The sequence below is a fragment of the Tachypleus tridentatus genome, chromosome 2 (genome assembly GCF_004210375.1).
Source record: "Tachypleus tridentatus isolate NWPU-2018 chromosome 2, ASM421037v1, whole genome shotgun sequence".
Classification (NCBI taxonomy): Eukaryota; Metazoa; Arthropoda; class Merostomata; order Xiphosura; family Limulidae; genus Tachypleus; species Tachypleus tridentatus.
Window position 1 is genome coordinate 133056851 of NC_134826.1, and position 22192 is coordinate 133079042.

Consider the following 22192-nt stretch of genomic DNA (forward strand, 5'->3'; position numbering starts at 1 on the left):
CAAAAATTAACAATACGCGATCTCACGAATTCTATTTACACACACCTGGATACAGTAACTCTTACCTTTAACTGGAGATAGTTCTTCTGACAGATAGGAAGATGAATATGTTGAATGAGAATTAATACTGCTGTCTGGTTATAAGGAGAAACAGATGTGTTAGTAAAGAGACTTAATAAGAAAAACAAACAGAAATGTTAGTACTGCTGTAAAATGTCAAAAGACAACAGGTTAGTAACATCCATTAATATATGGAATAGCAGGACCTACCAATTCTAAATATTGTTAGTAATTTTCAACAAGAGTTTGCTTTTCATCAAATAGAAAAAGCTGAACCCACCATGAGAATCCAGTCCCAATTCATTTTTAGTACAATAAGCCTATCAAGTGTAGTACTGAGTGATCAAGGGTCATTTACCAAGAGAAGTCATTTCTTGATGAGGAGAAACCCACTCGAAATAAGTATGTATCTCAGAACAGCTGGTATGGGTATTAAACACTTACTGGTAAGGAGAGAACAACTTTGTACAGAATAAACACAAATGTCAGCATCATCCCAAATATATTTTATAACTTTAGATTATTAAAACATATATATAAGGTTAAAGAAAGAATGAAATACAACACTGCATGTTAAGTGACAGAATCTTAAATATTAATAAATGCCAAAATAAGTAAGCTTAGAAATGTTTAGGGTTGCAATACATTTAGACTTTGATGACAGAATTGGAATAGGAAAATGCTATAACATAAAGAAATGTAGAGTAATGCAGAATAAAATAAGATGATTTAATGTTTCATTCATATTAAGGAATGTAAACAAGTGTTTCACAAGTACGGGATAAATGAATAAGAATCCTTAAAGTAATAGAGAACACTGGCTGTATTTTCCAAACAAAAAATGAATACATATATCAAGTAATAGAATTAAAATGAAACCAAAGTAGAGAACTTCTCCACTCACAATTAACTCTTGTTTAAAGATACGATTTGTTTTACTCATTTGGTCACAATGATGATTATACAAAAGAAAACAAAGAACACTACACCTAAAAGACAGAAGTGTCATCTTTTTCACAAATACATAGAGAACAATAACATAGAACTTCTGACAATACATTTTGTCAAACAGTGTATAACAATTATATAAAACATGTATAAAACTGGACAAGTTCTACTAAACAAAAATCTGAAAGCCTAACATTTTTGTTTAACCTGCAAGTAAAACTGTATCCAGGATTAATATAACTTTACACTACCCATTTTTTTTCTGACAAAACATCCCTACCATTATTAATAATAACCATCTAATCAATGGAATCATTTGGTGTTGAAAATATCTTACACTTGAATCATTTAACACTAAACGTTATTAATTTCAGCTTTTACTCATAACTAAATGGGCTAACACATGAAATTAAGTTTTTCTCCCAATAAATAGAACTATTCCAACTAAAACATAATGCCAGATGGATTATCTTAGTTCTAAATTGACACTTTTACCGGTGAAATGACTTTAAAACCATTAAATTTAGCGAAAAAAATTACATCTAACTAAAACATTTAATCAAAAACACAGTCTTTAAGAGGTAAATCTTTGCTATTATTGTATTTTGATACAAAACTCCACTACATATTACAAAACTTAAATGAAATTTACATCTGGAAAACAAGAAAAGTAAGAGAGGAGTTATACCTTTTGTACATTAAATATTACTGAAGATATGTTCATATTTGGAGACTTTAAATGAAATTTGCTGATAAACAATACAACTGAAGTTCAAAAATATTACTTTGAATTATGTCTAGTTACCTTGGAATGCAGTAAGTTTACTTGAATATAAACTTGACAACAAGTACATTGCATACTGATAAATTTTATTTTTAAAAAAGGACAACACTAATATAAAATGAAGGTATGGGCAATTAGAAACAATAATTGGTACAAATTGGTAGTAAGACTCGCTTTATGGTCACCGATCAAATATCACATTGAAACTTCTAGTTGTGCAAATCTTTAATGCTTAAAAAGCATTCTGACCAACCTTAACTTTACAACTGAATTAAAAATGAAAATTACTCACTTTAGAAAACAAAAACTTATCACAATTGAAGAATTTTTACAAGCACACTCATTAACAATTAAAACCAAATCAATATCAATAAAAGAATAATTCAAAGTCTAAAAACCAAAATGGAATGGTATTTGTTCAGTTTTATTTATTTTAATAAAAAAATTAGAAAAAAATTCACAAAATTAAAAAGTACTTTAGTGCTGTTGTAAACATTAAACTTTAAATTCCAATTATTTACTAAGACTGTGTTTCACATTATGCCTCTACAGTTAAATCACAAACTACTACTGTCATTATTCTCGACTGTTTTACTTCACTTTTGAAAAGGTCATATAAAAATACATTTAAAAGTTTGAGATATGCACAGAAAATACCACATAATAAAAATAAAGTGAACATTAAAGTCTGCCATATAACAGTACAAAACAATCAGTCTTAAACTACTGAAATTAATAAAAGCTCCAAGTCTATTCTCAGAATTCCCCTGATTAGATTAAGTGCAATCCTTAAACCCAAAACATAAAAGAGTTTTATTATTGTTACCATAAAAACTGGGCTAGATTCACATTTTTAATTGTGATCATATCATAAAATTAAATAATGTGAATAACAAAAAGGCACACAACTTGTGAGGTTGGAGAAATGTGTTCCACATTCATGGTTGAGCATGTTTTATTATTCCTTTTCAGTATGATAGCCATCATCAATTTTAAACTTGTGTTTTATCAATACAAAGCTGCCAGTGAACTTGATGAAATGGCATTCTTCTAAAAAATACACTTATAAGCAGCTCATATACTCTGGCAGAAACAAAAGATTAATATATAAGGCCACAAAAGTTCAGACAAGTACCACAACAACACAGCATACACCACAAAAACGTCACACCAGCTCAGAAGTACCGAAATTCACCCTTGTTACCTCTTCGTTCTCGTTGTATCCATTCAGGTGGTGCAGAAGCACCAACTGACCCTTGAGAACCCCGATGAGACCCTTCCTCCAGCCTATCTCTTCCTCCAAGAAGGCTTCCCTGACAAAAAAAGCAACAACAAAAAACATGATTATCATCACAACTAACACCTGAAATACAATCAAATACTCAATATTATATAAATTCGCAGCTTCAGAACCAATAAATATTTTATAGCACACTCAACTACACAATTCTCCTGGATAGAATTGTTAAGAATGGTAGATTCTGACTATTGAAAGTTCAGAACAAGTTACAGAATGATTGTTCTAACCTTCAACAGCACTAATTTGTATAATTTACTAATGAAGTCTCAATAACTACTATTTTATACTTGACTGAAAACATTTGGATTCTAGTAGTAATCTACACAAATGAAATAAAACGTTCCCATGTAGCTTAAAACAATGGTATACTGAACAGTGATCATGTTTGTTATATTTTACATAAAAATAGAAAATGTACATTGTTTAACCACACATACAGTATGCTTGCATTGCAAGAGCACCTTACTGTGGACAATTAAAATACTGCAGCTGACAGAAGCAAACAAATCTATTAAATCACCACTCAAAGCAGGTTGACTGTCAGTCTTTTATAACAAAATAAAACACAAGAATACTAATGGTTTAATTTGACAACAAAAACAGGGCTGTACCTATAACAAAGTTACAAGAGAGAGAGAGTGTGTGTGTTTTATTTTGTTTTTTTTAAGTAAAATGTATTATACAAACTGAAAAACAGAATTTTCCATACAAGTAAATAGTAAATCACCCATTATATATTAAACACTTTCAAAAAATTTGTCAACAAGATAAGTAGCTAATGACTTAAATGCTGCCCAAAGAATCTTCAAATCTTTAAGTGTTATCTTCAACTTCAAGAAACCATCACAAACAGCTCTACTTATGGAAACAGTGTTCCACTTTTATTAACTGTACTTGTATAGTTAGGTTGTTCCTCCATTTTCAAGACATTTCTTGCCCATAAAAGATTACTTAAAAAACCTCAGAATGTAAAGCACTGGAATAACACAATCTTTTAACACAAAAAACCAAAGCAAAGATTTGTTTTTCCTTCTATATTTGGTGTATTCATTTGAAACAAGTACACAAAAATTATTTTTTGAAAAAGTTAATGCAAATCTCACAATATTTTTATAACTTTAAAAAATATCTTTGTTCCAATTGCCTATCATCGTGATAAATCTTCAAAACATAGCAGAAGCAGTTTTTGTTTTCATTGCCTAACATAATAATTTTACATTTTCAAAAATGAAAACAAGTCTTTGTTGTAACTGTTACATTCAGGATTACAAATAAACATTCCAGGCACATACAATCAATACTACTACAAATAATAAACATTCCATGTGCATAAAATTATACAAGTTACTTCCCTAGAAGTGACACACATTACACACTTGTAAAATGGCTCTCACACTTGAGCTTATATGATTACAAATGGTAAAAAGAAACATTTACTGAATAACCTTCAATAACAAACATACCTGACTCTGGTAAGTTTCTCTCACTGGCCCACCTCGTAGATATGACCGATTGTTAATAGCCTCTTCTTCACGAACCATAGCCTGGTATGGAGTGACAATGGTGTGAGGAACATGTCCCACTTGGTTCTGGTAATTTCTCGGACGCCACCACTTTCTACTATCATCAATAACCTATCATCAATCGAAACAAAATGTTTCTTGTGTTTACCAAGAAATAAAACTCCATTTGCATTTAAAATCAAGAGAAATACAAAAACTTTTACAATATTAAACATGAACAGTAACTTACAACAGTGATGTTTTCAAAAAAATTGCACAATCTTCAAATGGCCTTTGACAAATACTAGAGAATGTTAAAACATTATGACAAAGATGATTCTACCTTGATGTGGGTTGGTTTGCATAAAAATAAAATAGAAAATTTTACTCAACAGTTCTCCAAATGACTTCAACATCGAAGTTCAGTTATACACAAACAAAATGATGTCACTCAAAAGAATTCTTAATTATTTATAATAAAATTAAGAGCGCATCTCTTTTTCAAACTGCCTCAATTACACAATTTTTGAAATTAATTTGAAATTACATTTCTTGAAGAAATTAATTTAACAAGGAAAGCTCTGTGGATTTATTTTAAGATGCATCTCTCAAGGGTTTTGTTATTTAATTCACAATAAAATTCCTCTGAATGCAGGTATTTACTCAAGTAAGTAAATGTATCTTACATAATTTCAATCATTATTGTAACTCCCTCTGTAATAATTTTAATTTCAATAACAAATATTTCATCTCCATTAAACTGAGTTAAACTTTCATTTACATAAAACAAGGTTTTCAAAATGATAGGAAAAGACTCAACTTCTGATAGACCAACTTACAACATTTAAATTTTGGCAAACCCACCATTTATAGGAAGAGCAAAGGAAAGTAATTTAACTGAAAAACTTGCGTTTATTTCACTTTTAAAACAACAAATCACAATTACAGATAAATATGTTGATGAAGTACACAAGGAGGAGAGAGAGACACCAAGAAGAGAAGAGAACGAACTGGGGAATCGTGCATCAAAATTCAGTTCAGAGAAACAAACATACACTGAAAAAAGCAATATGGTCACTCTGAATAGCGGATGCACCAAAATATTAAAAATTATATCTTACCATCATGATAAAACTAAACGGTCAGAGGTATGTTTGTCCGTTTTTTGTTTTGTTTTTTGCTTAATTTTGTGGAAAGTTACTTGTGCTATTTGCACTAGCCATCCTTAATTTAGAAATGACAAATCAGAGAGAAAGCAGCTAGTCAACACCATCCACTGTCAGCTCTTAGGCTACTCTAATCAAATAGTGGGGTTTGCTGTAATATTGTAACTCTCCCACTGCTGAACAATACAAGTAATAGAATTCAAACCCATAAACCCCAGATTACAAGTCAAGTACATTTACAACAAGGCTATGCCAAGTCAAATAAGTTTTACTTTGTTTCCATCCTTGTTTTTAAGCACAAAGCTACACAGTAGGCTACGTGTGCTTTGCCCACCACTTTAAAATCATTTAAAATAAAACCAAAAATTTCTCTTTGATTTAACATAGGTTCAAATAAAAGTAACATTTTCACCTTAATGTGCATCTACATTGTTCAAGAAAATACTTTACATTAAACCTTTTATATCAAAAATCAAATCTTCTCTAAATGTACATACACACATTCATATATAGAAAACTGTGCAAATCAAATTCACACTAATTTCAGTCATTAATGTAACTTGTAAACATGTGTCACTGAACAATACCTGTAAATACAATGCCAACATCATAAGACTCAAATGTATTGGCATGATGGAAAAATTTTAAGAAGCTGTACACAATAAAACTTCATTTTGTTTAAACAACAGATGAAATCAATTATAAAAACTAAATTCTCTCTACTTTGCAGCTTGCTCCTGGCTGCTTACCAGTTCATTAGCTGATTCCCAGTTATCTGGTTGGCAAGTTACAGATGTAAAAGATAAGGACTAATGAAATGGTGCACATTTTGAGTGCACAATTTAACTGAGGAGATGCAATATTTTAAATCATTTATTCTTTGTATAATATATAACATATCTGATAATAAGACACTTTTCAAATATTTATTTCTTGATGTCCTATAAAATTCAGAACAAAGAAATCAGAGCCAGGTTAAACCCTGAGGAATTCTATAAACTTGAGTAAATTCACCTCTTAACTACCCTTTCTCAAGTTAAAACAAATTAAAAATATCTTTAAGTTATCCACATTACTCTAACATCCCTAGAATCATCCTTTTCAGTTATTTTACTTTAATACTGTTTATATAATGAAACCAAAAGTGTACACAATACTACAGGTCAGAAGAACCAGTGACATGTATAAAGAACTAATTCCTTTTTTTTTTTTTTTTTTAAATATATTACTGACCCAATCAACAGTTCTTGACAGTTTACAGCTCTGGTTTATGACTAGCACAATCTACTGCTCTTCAGATGGTATGGTTTTTATCACTGACCCAATCAACCGTTCTTCACATAGCTTATAGCTTTGGTTCACATTCTTTGACTTATGTTGAAATTGGTAAATTGCATAATGTCATATTTCTTTGGCAATAACTTCCTAGTGGTTACAACATTAGTTGTGATTTGTGCACCAACAAAATGGTCAAATTCCACCAATGAACTCATTCCTGTGTTCTGTTAAAGAATCAATACTAGCCAAACAGACTTCTGGTTTTAGAAATAGAATACTCAGATGTAAGAATAAACTTCTCCATTGGTCCAAATTGTTCACAAAGTACTGCCTCAGCCAATGACAATTCCAAGTAACAGTAATATGGACAGCAGTAACATAGATCTTTCATAATTTCAGTAAAAGTCAACTGTCAGGATAGGGAGGTGTACAAATATACTAACAGAGAATTCATGCGATAGTAATTACCAGAAAGGGCACAGAAATATTAACAATGTGCAGCATACAGTTTGCTGTAGTTAGGAGGTGCACTTACACTAGTAATGCTGTGTTTATTTGAAAAAAACTGTTCATGTTAACTATGCTAAATCCTGTACTAAAGTTTTAACTTCGAAAAATTTGTGCATTACTTGAGAAAATGTAGAGAAATTCCATGGTTTGTAGATTATTAATACCGTCTGCCCTATATACATCTCTTTAAACCTCGTAACCACCAGATAAGAAATCCGAGGTGAAAACATTGTATGAACAACGATAGTGAAACAGAGATGCCTCTTCAAAACTCATACACAATAACCACTTATTCATCAATCACAGAATAAGAAACTACATGTGCAAAAAAGCTGTTGTCTGAATTTTCTTTATTCATTATCACCCTTTTGTAATTGAATTACAGATGGAAGATAATGAAGGAAAATAAAAGAAACCTTTAGATGTATGAAAATGAATAAACTCATACACTTAAATAAAATTCAATTATTAACCCTCACACACCTATCATCAACTGATGCTGTTACCCACTGTTTAAGGATTAAAGTGATATTTTTGCCTTCTACTTTATTTTTAGTTTTGTATAAAAGCTGATAAAAAGAGCAATGAAACCTTAACACGAGTGAAATGCCAAAATGTATATTAAGATAATAACCTTAGATGGTGTATATAGTTTGTTTTTTTGTTTTAAAAAATTATGGTGCCAATATCATGGTTGGCATTACTGGAAAATGTTTACAAAATGTTCTTACACTTAGGCACTTACCTCTAGCACTTCCCCTCTCACCACTGACAACTCTTTGTCGTTGTTTGCTGTCCTTGGGTATAACACTACCACAATCTTGGCACCACTGGTTTTTAGTTCCTCCATCCAACGTTGTTGACACCTTTCAAATTGTTGTTGTGGGTCTATACCCTGCTCAATAGAGTCAGCACTCACATCTGACCTCGTATCTCTGAAGTCCCTTTCAGAAGATGAATGGCGTTCACTCCTGAGACCAATCAGCAGCCATTAACACATTTAAACCAATTGAGTCACTTAAATTGTAACATAAAACATTAAAGACTTCTACTTTTAGGAACAGAGAAAGGGCACACAACTGTTTTTCCTATAATGAAACTTTGACATACATTTTGAAGGACAAATAATTACTCTCAATATAACAAATATCACAGTTAAAAAATTCCTGGGACCCTGTGATATCAAAGAAAAGAATAATATGGATAGACCCAATACTGCTTTTGTTCATATAGATTCATGATTTGCAAAATAGCAATATGATCATGATACCACAAAGTTTCATACCTTCCTGGAACACTTAAATGTTGAGTCTCATAGTGACGGTTATCAAACACTGAGGATGGATGGTTAGCTGGTACAGACTGAGAAGTTCTCTCACCTCTTCTTTCACTTCTATAGAAGAAATCACTGTCGTAGTGACTGTCTTGATCTGCTGGAAGACCTAATGGTCTGCGGAACTCCTAAGTTAATTAAAAAAAGATTGCCTTTGACTTTATAAGCCAGCATTAACTTTTTTAACCAACTTTTTTTACTAGGCAGATGCAGAAGAAATTTAAAAGTTTTATGCCACAAGAAAACATTAAAGCTTATATTGCATTAAGAAAGAAAAACTTGCATGTTTTGAAATATTTTTTACAGATGTTTATGAAAATTACAAATGATCAAAACTAACAATGTTATTGCTATTTTGAATATAGTGTTTGAAAAAGTTTCAATGAATCACAGAACTGCATTATGAGTCATTTCATAAGCAGCACTCACATTGTAAGTTTGGAGTTATTAATGAAATTATCTTGCCTCATTTCTTTGAAGAAATACGTTATGTCCATCTCACAACACAGAGACCCAAAATATCATCCCACACAAGAAACAAAACATATTTGAAACCTGTTACATTATCAATGCTAATTTTTGCTATGGATACTTTAATTGCACAATATTTAGTGGAATGGCTTTTCTGTGAAATAAAATTGACTTTCAGGTTGTAGGATGGGACTGTTGGTATGTTACAAGTATAAAAATATGAGAGGTGACTTGTGCTATACAGAAAGTGTCACCACTACCTCACTTCCAACTGACTTTGCACTTTTGGAACAGCCCCCTGCTATTCTGTCTCAATCAGTAACTCAAGTGTTCTTCAACATCCATCAACCCAGCAGCTAAGAACTGGTTAGCAGAAAGAATCTCCCATGCTCAACTCAGAGGAAAGGGGAAAGAATATGTAAGTGGGAGACAACACAATCATTAACCACAAAAACCTATTTTAAAAAGTCAGCAAACAGTAATACCATTTTTAAAGGACATTCTGTAGCATAAGTTAAATTATCATAACTTGTCAGGATGACTACAGGTAAGTCAAATATTAGCGTTAGTCACCTTAAGTTGGCCTTTCCAGTCCTGGTTATGTGATGTTATGGCTATTTTCTAATTTCATACTGAACTAGTTGTACTTCAAAACGAAATCATAAAAAAAGTCTACTTTATGAATTAGAAACTTAGTGTTAAAAAGGTCAATGGCCTGTAAAAAACTGAAAACATTTGTAAGATGAACAGTGTCACCATCGTCAATGACACTGTCCAACATTATGAGCAAACCTTGGTACAAAACATGTCCAAAATGGTGCTGTCATTGAGAGTCGTAATGATGGCAAGACAGCAAAATGTGGCTTATTGCAACCTGAGTGTCACACAGACAAAACACTGGTGCATCAGTCCCAGATATAAGAAAACATTGAGTTAAAAATCTGTGGCCAATGTTTAGTCTAGTTAGAACAACTTCCTAACTTTTGATTCTTACAGAAACAAGATGCTTAGAGACCAATAAAGGGTTTTACTTGGAAAAGCTTGTTTTCACATTGCCCACTCCAAGTCAACTGCCAACTAGCATGGAGCCAAGCCTTGAATACAGGACCATAGTCCGTGTATTGAATAGGCACGGCAGTAATAGTGCCAGAGTAAACAGACTCAGGTGCATTGTCAGCGAGCTCATTTCCGCAAATACCAACATGGTCTGACACCCAGAAGAACTGAATAGAATTAGATGTTAAAGAAGAATGGGCCAGTTTGTTTTGAATATCAGCAAGAATGGATGAGAATTGACATGAAGCAATTCCAGGGCTAACAGAGAGCTAAGTAAATTGGTATAAATAATACAGTTCAGGTACTGCATAGTTTCTATGTGATCCAGGGCAAGAGAAATTGTGTACAATTCAGCAGTGAACACAGAAATTCTGTGTGCAATAACCGAATCACGAAAAACAAAAGCTGAGCCCACAGAGTCAGTTTTCAAACCATCTGCATAAATGGGAATAGAAAGATGGTTCAAAAGATGTTTGGCAAATAAAAGGCAATACTTCCAATCAGGAGCATTTGTCTCCTTCAGATGACTCAAAGAAAGGTCACATTTGGGGATTGTAATTAGTCATGGTGGGATGAGATGATCTGTGGATACTGCTGTATCCTCCAAAGATAGACCCAATTCATCCAACTACACTTGGAGATGAAGGCTAAAAGGGACAATGGCAGACCATCTATAATGAAAAAGTGTGACCTACTGAGGAAGGAAAATACAACCCCGTGTGTGATGCTGTTGTAAAGTTATGAAGCATAAGTTAAAGATAGATGCAAACAACAAAGGTGTAGAGGGGGTTCATGTGACTCCATGTACAAACTCTGGACTGTAGAAGTGCAGATGGCTCCTGATGGTGAACAGGGCCCAACATATTCAAGGCTGAAGTTCTGGTAAAGCCATAGACCACAGACTCATAGTCTAGTTTTGACTGAATAAGAGCACAATAGATTTTTAACATAGAACATCAATCTGCACCCTCCAGGAAGTGGAAGAGAGAACATGGAGAATGTTCAGTGCTCTTGTACATTTAGCACATAGCTGTTGAATATCTGGAATAAAGATCAGCTAATGGTCAAATATAAGCCCCAAGAACTTTGCCTCAAGAAGCACAGCTTCAGCAATATGAAGTTCAGGATAAGGGTAAATACCCCATCGACGACAAAAGTGCATGCAGTTTTGGAGAGAGAAAGGTTGAAACCGTTTGCTGTTGTCCACGTCAGTAAATGATTTAGAACAGTCTGTAGCTGCCACTCAATATACCTCATATTTGATGACTGACACGAGATGTGGAAGTCGTCTACAGAGACCATTTGTAACTGTACGGGGTTAATTGTACACTGATGCCATTATTCTTTATAATGAAAAGTGTGACACTCAAGACACAACTGTGAGACACTCCAAGTTCCTGTGGGAAAAATGAGAAAGTGTTGAACGCACACAGACCTGGAATCACCGATTCATTAAAAAATGTTCAATAAAAATCGGTAAATTGCCCCACAACCCGTGGAGGTCTCGCAAGATATCATACTCCACATTGTATCATGAGCTTTCTCAAGGTCAAAAAAATACAGAAACAAGATGTAATTTGAGAAAGGTTTCCCTGATTGATGTTTCAAGTTGAATCAGGTGGTCCATAGTGGAGTGCTGTCTTCAGAACCCACATTAGAGGGTGAGAAGAGGTTTAATTCGAGGAACCAGACAAGACTAGCATTAACTAAGATTTTACATAGACAGCTCATCAAAGCAATTGGATGGTAGTTCAAAGGAATCTTGGGATCCTTCCCAGGTTTTTAAAAAAAGGGAGTACAATTACATGGTGCCAGGCATCGGGAAATACATTCTCCTGCCAGATCCAGTTAAAAACAATCAGACAAATAGCAAAAGAGGCAGGAGAAAGGTGATGCACCATCTCATAACGAATATCATCAGGCCCCACTGATGTACTGCCACACCGATGAAGAGCAAGTTTAGGTTCCACCATTGTAAGGGAGTGATTATAGTCATAGAGACAATCAGCTTGAAAGGAAAGAAGTAATCATTTTGCCCATCTTATGATGGCTAAGAAGATAGAAGATGAAGCAGAAGTGCTAGATGCATGTGAAAATCTTTTGCTGAGAGTATTGGCAATGTTCTGGATATCAGCAACTTCATGGCCATCAGAGAAAAAGATTGAAGGGGGAGGCAGAAGGATACTAGCCACTAACCTTTCAAATTTTGTCTCATGTTACTTTGGAATTGGTGGTAGAAGAAATACTAGAGGTGTATTTAATCCAAGATTCCTTCTGGCTTTAACTTCTGACTTGCTGAGCATGTGCATGGGCCTGCTAAAACACAATACAGTTTAAAAGTGTGGGATATCTACGAAAGGTCTACAAAGCTCACTTTTATTGTCATGTAGCAGGCAGAATTCCATCAAGAACGAGGATACTGTGGAAAACGTGTCAATGTTTAGGTAATACAATGAGTAGCTGCTTGAACAATACAGTCAATTACTGCTGCCACACAGTCATCTATTGATGGCTTACACAAGATGGCAGGATCAAGTTCTGAGAAAGTGGAGAAAGAACCCAGTTAGCCTGGTCCAACTTCTATCAAGGTATGTGAATCGGATGGCATTGACCATGGCCAGTCTCTCTCTAAACAATAGGAAAATGATCACTGTCCTATGGATTATCATCAACTCTAAGAAAAGTAAGTGAAAAGTGAAGGGGAGCAGAAAAATATCTATAGCAGTAAAAGACCAACTAGGTCCATGAAAATGAGTATAAGAACCAGTATTGAGGAGAGACAGGTTGTGGTCCAAGAGCATATGCTTGATAGCATGACCCCTCCCATCAATACTAGCACCACCCTAAAGTGGATTATGTCCACTAAAATCCCCCAGTAGTAAAAAGGGGGATGATAACTGCTTGATAACCTTGAGGGCATCAAGGTCTGACTGATTATAGATCTCTTCAGGAGGCAGGTAGAGAGAACAAATAGTGATGGTACGACCCAAGGAAACACAGATGGCTACAGCCTCTGATGGTGTGTCAAGTGACAAGGACAACGTGGGCACACACTGATCAACTAGCAATGCCACTGCACCATGCACTTGTCAATCACATGACCTGTTGTTTCTATACAAGGAAAATTGCCAAAGGATGACTGAATCAGCAAGTTTCAGAAATGTTTCCTGTAAGGAGAGGCACATGGGATGGTAAGAATCAAATCTTTAATCTCACCTCCTCCCATTCACAGGTCACCGCACATGGCAAACATGTGGGTGGATGTTTAGATCCCAAGGAGGTAAACTGAAAGAACAGAACCTTCCCTGGGAAGTTCCCTCATATATAAATGAGGGTCAACCACCAATCTATGGTCTTCTTGGAGATTAAGAAAAGGCAAGTGAAACCCTGCTGAAGGGTCATGCACTCTCTCTGTACCCTATTTCTGCAAAAGATCTGACAGCATGTCTTCCGATCATTAAAGATATTTGAGATCTGAGGGAAAGGGGGAACTGGGCACAGGCTGAGAGGCAGTGGGGAGAATAAATAGAAGGGGAGACAAAGAGAGAGAACAATTGTAACCCATCTGTCAGAAGATAAGTGTTCCCAAAGATATGCATACTGCAGCAGACAAGCACTTCTGAGGACCAAATATGCATAATTGTTACCAACTAGTCAGACAAGAATGATGTCAAGCTAAAGAATGTCAAGTAGAGAGTGAAAAACTGGAAGCAGGAGGACTAGAACCAGGAGTGGAATGTGGGAGTTGGGACAGGTGAGTAACCAAAAAAGCTAGCATGCATTGATGTTAAGCAGCCTCTATTCGTGATTAAATTCAATCAGGAATACCATCAAAAACAGAGGGATGTAAAAATAGGGTAAGGCAAAGTCCTACAAAACAGGAAGAAGGAATGCAAACATGAATAAAACATGTTTCCCTGCCCAACAAGTCCCAGTAAGAAATGATCCAAGTGAGTAGGGAGAGGAAAGTAATAACAGTATGAACAATGGTGGAAAGGAGTACGAACTACCAGTGAAGTCATCTGAGGGTCTGTGAAGTGCATATTACATGAGGGAAGAAAAGTAACAAACCATGAAAAGGAGTATTGAACAAAGACAAAGAAAATGAGCACTGAATCATGAGACTGACTCTAATGGGTCTGTCCTCCAAATCCTGTGATTCAGAAAGGTGAGGTTAAAATGTCTATAAAACCATAAAGGAACCTGAAAGGGGCAGAGGGATGAGGCCTAAAATGTCAGAAATGGAACTGATCTAAAAAAGAAAACGAAATAGCATGAGTAACAATATCATGTGAACAGTAGAAAACAAAACAAATTAGACTGAGTGAAGAAGAGAACAGGAAGTATCATAAGATACAAGAGTGAAAGATGGGACATAATGTACCTTAGTGATAAGATCCAAATGACACGATGAAGTTTGAGAATTATCCTCAACAGGAAGAGAGGTTCCCAAAGCATAACAAGGAGGAGAAAATAAATTAAAAAGTCATATTCCCTCCTGTAATGAGGGAAAATAATGCCAGACAAATGGACAGGAGCCAAAAATAATGGTTGCATAATAGAATCCACTACCCTATACATAATGGCCATTTAATGTGCCCTCAGTAGTCAAGTTAAAAACTTGATTTGTGTAAGGATATTATTCAATCATTCCAGATGTTGAAGTAACATCAAATTGAGAGTGCATAACATAACTGGAATATATAGAGGAAAGAAAGACTCTTTATCAGGCTGCATATCTCTGTACATTATAAGCAAAACAAACACTGTCTAGTTGTGTAGTGCCAAGGAAAAAGGAATAGAGATCATGAGTGCAAGAACATAGAGAGCTTGTAATCATGAAGGTTATGTCACCCTCCTATTGGTGAGTTTAGATGAAATTTGCCTAAAGCCTAGTGGCATGCAAATTTATAGCAGATCTACAGAGAAGATAGCTTTGTGTGAACAGGTATGTATCACCTTGAAAATGAAAAATACTATGAATACACAAGTATCTCATTACAAGAATAAATTTTCATATTTAACACTCACCTACAAGCAACTGTTCTTATATTTTGTGATTCAAATTAATGTTTCACATCATATGGCAAAAAACATCACAATACTGAATGGATGATTAAATATGTATTTCTGACTAAGAATTTCAGATTTTTTATTCCACCTCCGTTTATTCCATTGTTTTCAATAACGCATGAAAACAACAATCATTAATTACTACTACAAACAGCAACCCATAAAACAATATTTCTATTTGTAGTAATACTTGTCAGCATAGTTGAGAAAAAGGCTAAGTGTTTATTTACTTGTCCTTAATTTGTATTCAAACAAAGAAATAACTCATACTTCTTCACTACTTCTCACATCTTCTTGGTGAGTCCGATGAATAACTGAAGAAGTCACTGGTGCATTTAGCTCTGATCTCTCTCTCTCATCTACAAATGAAATTTCTGGTGCCCAGCCATCTCCAAATACTGGACGATAATTTCCTTCATAACCCTTCCACAGTTCTCTGTTTAAAAAAAAAAAAAAAACACTTCATAATTGATTATACCTTGCAAAAAAAACATTTACTTACAGAACAAATGTAATATATACAGTTTTGAGTACATTGTATTAACCCTTTCACTTTATGGAATTTCTTTACTATGCATGACAAAGTTTTAGTGTCTAATATTCAAAATTTTATAAAACTACTCTTTGTTTATATTACACAAACTAACATGCAATAAACACTTAACTAATAATCCATCTTTTAATAATATGTACGCTTTAAGTTCTTAATTCTACAAAGAAACGTTTAAATGATCCTGAACTTCCCCTAGTGTTACACAAAAAAAATTTTCTATAGGCATCTTTATTTTATCAATCATCCCTTCAAAATGTAAGAAAGTTAATATAAATTGCACCATATAATATCATCATTGCTCAGACAAACCATAATTTTTATAGCCTTTAATGTTGTTTAGGTACAGAACTGCCACACCTAACTGTCACATCCTGTCTTTTACAGTTACGACAGAAAGTGTTCATACCCACGCGTCGTGAGTAGTTTTTCCTCATAACTTAAAAAGTATCACGATTAGGTTACTGAAAGTATAATATATTATAAGTATTACACTAACATAAATTTTTATCTAAATTGAACGACAAATAAACTGTTCAATTAGTCTACTCATGATACTTTTTAAGTTATGAGCAAAAACCCACTCAGGACACAGATGTATGAACACTTTCTATCATAACTGTAAGTACCTATATCCAACTGAAAGTCATGGTTCTCATCTATCAAAGGACATTGTATAATGTTGTATTCTGAACAGATAAATAAACATTAGTTTCACATATAGTACAAGCATTATTCACATGGAAAAGATAATGATTAGATAGGATAAATTTGTAATGGCTCGTCACATAATTAGAAGGCCAGAAAAATTGTGAAATTAAGGGAATTTTCTGCTTTTTGCATTATAAGCAGAGGATACATAAACAAGTGTATCACACTAGGAAAAATTCAGGATGTTTTGAGTATTACCATATAAAATCAAGAAATTAAAACTTGTATAGTATTAAAATATGGATTATTAACTAAGACTTTATGCTACATTCTATGCATAAACACAAAGCAGATTAATAAAATTTTGAATGCAAATTACTAAAAACATTTGACTTCAACATACAAGCTACTAACCCTTCCACAATGATCTCAATATAATACACACAAGTTTACATACAAATTATAGCATAAATATTTAATGTGCATTCCAAATATGAAGTGATTTTCATGTTATGATTAAAAAACTATTATCTCTTCTAGCTATGACCTTTGAACTCTGTTATAACTTGGCATAGATTACTCAGCCTTTTAAAATTTTGCACATGGAAAATATGGAACATAGTATTGTTTTAAGTTTTATATATATATATACACTTGAATAACCGAAAAAAAAAAATACTACATTGATACCATACTAAGCTGTATTTAATTCTAAAAATAATATGAATTTTCACAACCTGCTTCCTCAAAAGTTTGGTTGGAAAAAAATGAGATATTCTAGTAGAAGAAAAGAACCACAAGGGGACATTCTAAGCTGTCAACTGGTTATTCAGATTACACATTGAACTAATTGTATATAAGGGGTCGATTCCAAAAATGGGAAGAGGTGAACAGGGCCCACTGTTTTTGTTTCAGTACTTCAGCCATATCTCAGCAAAATGAAAAAATACGAGGTTCTTACTTTATATTCTAGCTTTTCAATATTGGTAATTTGAGTTCCTAATTTGTATGGAACTACATACTTAGTATTTTGACATAATAAATATCTAATTTAAACCAGTGTTGCATTCAACATACCATGACTCACAAAAAAAAAAAAAAGAGATATTTAGGTGGGTTCTTTTAATATTTACTTTTAGGTTAAAAAACTCAATTAATGTATAATATTAAAAATTGAATTATAATCTACAGTATGATACCAAACTTACTACCATAAATTCATGCAATACTAGTTGAATAAAATTTTGAATGAAAGTCAACAAATGCGATGAAATGGACTTCGACCTGCGACCCATCTTAATAGGATTAAATTAACAGAAATCATGCAAGAAATCCAAGCTTAACATAAAAATCAAACACTAATAATAATGAACTCCAAATAATCATTTTTCTATCAAAACTCACCGTGGTACAACCCACGTTTCCCCTAAGCTATACCACAGGTCACTTTCTTTAGATGTGCAACAATTTTTAAGTAGATCAATGGCATCTCCTGTTAAGAGAGGTGCAACAACTTTATCTGCAACATTAGGTCCATAATTTGAGTCTCGTGCAGCTTCAACAATCACAGTAAGAGGTGTAAACAAGAAATGAACCAGTTCAGGTGCATTTGGTTCATGTATGTGATTCCGCAATCTTGCCTATGATGAAAGCATGAAGAAACAGTGATCAAATTTACTTGATACTATATAGGTATCATTTATATAAATATTTTACCACTAAACAAATGTTCAAAGATTTAATTATCACATGTTTACGTGCAAGTATATCTTCATCTAAGTCTAAAACTGCAATTTTTTCCTAATATTTTTCATAAACCATATTAAATGGCTAAATATCTGGTCTCAGTGTGCACTAATTAATACTGAAATACTTCAACTGCAAATGCTTAATACAAATACCTAAAACAAGCAAAGTCAGAGTAAATATAAAAACCACATTTTCATACTCTCCAATGTTTAACTGGAAAATTATAAAAAAAGTATTTTAAGTACTCGAGTTTAAAACTAGAAAAGTCAATACAAACATGGCACTTATGACTTTTACCAAACTAACACAAGTGTGCATTACTTACTGCGTAGTAAAAAATTACATAGTGAATACATACATGGAGGGTTTGATTTAATGAACACAACTCCAATACTAGTTTCTTAACATTCAGTAAACTGAACAAAATTTATGTAAAAAGAGAGTTTTATCTTTTATAATACGCTTGTTTATAAATGAACTCATTTATAGTACAAGTTAACACTCCATAGGTAACTCAACTGGTTTTGATAGGTCATTATTCATACACAAAGTACTGTCCAAGACTGTCCTAACTAAGAATGTTTCAAACAAAACAAAGAATTTCACTACTATGCATAATAATTTTTTTTCTTTGCTCTTACCAAAAGGTTGAAGGACAATTTAAATTTCTGTAAAATGTCAAGAAATTCTCGCTCAGGTGGTGGCTTAGCCCTCATACTTAACATTCCATCTGAAAATTAAGAAGGAACACTTCTCCATGTAATTTTTATAAACAAATGCAAGTTATTTTAAAGATTAAGAAAGCAATAAAACTTTATTAAACATGAATGAACAATTATTTGTGTATGTTACTAATGTTAAAGTCAGATAGAAAAACAATATTTTTATAATTATTTATGTTCAGTGAAATATTATTAAACAAATATAAAAGTACCTAAATTACATCAACAAACAGTATATGTACTTTAATTTATGTAAAGAAATCAAAAATAATACCTGCTGCTCAAATTCTTAAAGAAATACAAGTTCATACAAAAGATTATACTTTTACCCTTGGAATATTTACTTGGCTTTATCTCTATTAATCAAATCAATAAAAGTCTGAAATTACTGTACAAAAAATATTTTATTGAAAAATGATAGAAACCACAAGTTCTTTACATAATAAAGTGATATTAAAGCAACTGAAAATCAAAAATATAAACACCCCCTGTTTTAAATTCATGATACTGTAACAGTTAACAAGGAATTTAATGATAGTCAATTTTGGCTGGCCTTATTAAAAAAAAGAAACTTTTAAGAGAATAAGTCTTTATTATCAAAACCATGTAAGATGGTGCAAGATTTTATTAATTGTGCTTGGAACTTTGAGAGATAGCTACCCACCTTCTAGACCATCATATTAATTGTGTTCAAAACATTGAAGGATAACTACCCACCTTCTAGATCATCATATTAATTGTGTTTGAAACTTTGAAGGATAACTACCCACCTTCTAGATCATCATATTAATTGTGTTCAAAACATTGAAGGATAACTACCCACCTCCTAGATCATCATATTAATTGTGTTTGAAACTTTGAAGGATAACTACCCACCTCCTAGATCATCATATTAATTGTGTTTGAAACTTTGAAGGATAACTACCCACCTTCTAGATCATCATATTAATTGTGTTTGAAACTTTGAAGGATAACTACCCACCTCCTAGATCATCATATTAATTGTGTTTGAAACTTTGAAGGATAACTACCCACCTTCTAGATCATCATATTAATTGTGTTTGAAACTTTGAAGGATAACTACCCACCTCCTAGATCATCATATTAATTGTGTTTGAAACTTTGAAAGATAACTACCCACCTTCTAGATCATCATATTAATTGTGTTTGAAACTTTGAAGGATAACTACCCACCTCCTAGATCATCATATTAATTGTGTTTGAAACTTTGAAGGATAACTACCCACCTCCTAGATCATCATATTAATTGTGTTTGAAACTTTGAAAGATAACTACCCACCTTCTAGATCATCATATTAATTGTGTTTGAAACTTTGAAGGATAACTACCCACCTCCTAGATCATCATATTAATTGTGTTTGAAACTTTGAAGGATAACTACCCACCTTCTAGATCATCATATTAATTGTGTTTGAAACTTTGAAGGATAGCTACCCACCTCCTAAATCATCATATTAATTGTGTTTGAAACTTTGAAGGATAACTACCCACCTTCTAGATCATCATATTAATTGTGTTTGAAACTTTGAAGGATAGCTACCCACCTTCTAGATCATCATATTAATTGTGTTTGAAACTTTGAAGGATAACTACCCACCTTCTAGATCATCATATTAATTGTGTTTGAAACTTTGAAGGATAGCTACCCACCTTCTAGATCATCATATTAATTGTGTTTGAAACTTTGAAGGATAGCTACCCACCTTCTAGATCATCATATTAATTGTGTTTGAAACTTTGAAGGATAACTACCCACCTTCTAGATCATCATATTAATTGTGTTTGAAACTTTGAAGGATAGCTACCCACCTTCTAGATCATCATATTAATTGTGTTTGAAACTTTGAAGGATAACTACCCACCTTCTAGATCATCATATTAATTGTGTTTGAAACTTTGAAGGATAACTACCCACCTTCTAGATCATCATATTAATTGTGTTTGAAACTTTGAAGGATAGCTACCCACCTCCTAGATCTTTTTTCTTGCTTTTCCTGCTTTTCTGCCTACGTTCCAGTTCCTTGAAAGCTGCTGCAGCATGTTGAAGCCGTGCAATAAATCTCTCAATATCATCAAAACAATGGTTCAGCATGGTCTGAAAAACACATTCATAAACAATGTTTCAAAGACTTAAAATCCCAGCTTATTTTGCTGTTAAGTCTTTACTATCTAATGATTTGTAGCATATCTAATGTGGATACGTTTCCTACCATTAAAGTGTTTCATATCCAGAGAGTAAGTATCAGCAATAAATCCTGTGAATGAGACATTGTGTAACTTTATAAAAACAATATAGTTCAGAACGTAAATTACTCACAACATCTCTCTCATATCTTTCACTTGTAGTTGAACTTGTTTCATCATTGGATGCACGAGACAAACTTGACCGTACATTTTCTGATCTGTCTGCTCGCTCAAGTCGCTCCTGGTGAATTGACAGACTGTGTGGTGCTAGAGAAAAAATATTATATAGTAAAGTTCTCCTTAATATTAAAAGAGAAGATCATAATAAAACTATCAATTTTATATCAACAAACTGTACCTGTATCAAATTTGGAATTTAAAATTGCACATATTTACTTTTAAAGAATGAGAATCACACTAAAGAAATCTAATCACAAAGCACCAACAGAAGATTATTCTTGTACTGAAATATAACTGTCCATAAACATCACTTACCTGGAGAGTTTGGAACCTGAGCTTTCACTGATGCATTGAACATGTCTACTTGTTCTCTTACACTGATACCATTGAGAGGTGGCTTAGGTGGAGAATTAGCAGGTGGCGGCGGAATGGGTCTTCTATCACTTCTGTACCTTAAGAGAAGAAACAAAATGTTAAGTCAACACATTTCAAACATTTAACACAGTTTAATTTACTCTCAAACTTAGCAACGAAAAATCTTGCACAAAAGCTCCTGTTTTTCTTGTTAGTTCACAAATTTTAATTTATTTTCTTTGATTAACATGTGTTCAAAGTAAGAAATATTTTAATTCAAAAATAAATTTAAATATGAGT

General features: G+C 33.1%; 1 protein-coding gene across 30 annotated transcripts in view; it reads right to left on the bottom strand.

Annotated features, from left to right (window-relative positions):
- The window catches only part of LOC143245143 (epidermal growth factor receptor kinase substrate 8-like), a 96645-nt gene that overhangs the window by 26177 nt on the left and 48276 nt on the right, over nt 1-22192 (bottom strand). For 25 of the 30 annotated variants that reach the window (XM_076491099.1, XM_076491103.1, XM_076491114.1 and 22 more), the window contains 11 exons: nt 21854-21990; nt 21492-21625; nt 21143-21269; nt 19073-19161; nt 18087-18322; nt 15752-15917; nt 8834-9009; nt 8294-8519; nt 4556-4726; nt 2997-3105; nt 66-134 (listed from right to left, as the gene is read on the bottom strand). In XM_076491099.1, coding sequence (XP_076347214.1) covers nt 66-134; nt 2997-3105; nt 4556-4726; nt 8294-8519; nt 8834-9009; nt 15752-15917; nt 18087-18322; nt 19073-19161; nt 21143-21269; nt 21492-21625; nt 21854-21990 — 1640 coding nt within the window. The remainder of the gene's footprint in view (nt 1-65; nt 135-2996; nt 3106-4555; nt 4727-8293; nt 8520-8833; nt 9010-15751; nt 15918-18086; nt 18323-19072; nt 19162-21142; nt 21270-21491; nt 21626-21853; nt 21991-22192) is intronic. The other 5 variants (XM_076491118.1, XM_076491108.1, XM_076491091.1 and 2 more) reach the window with 2 other exon arrangements.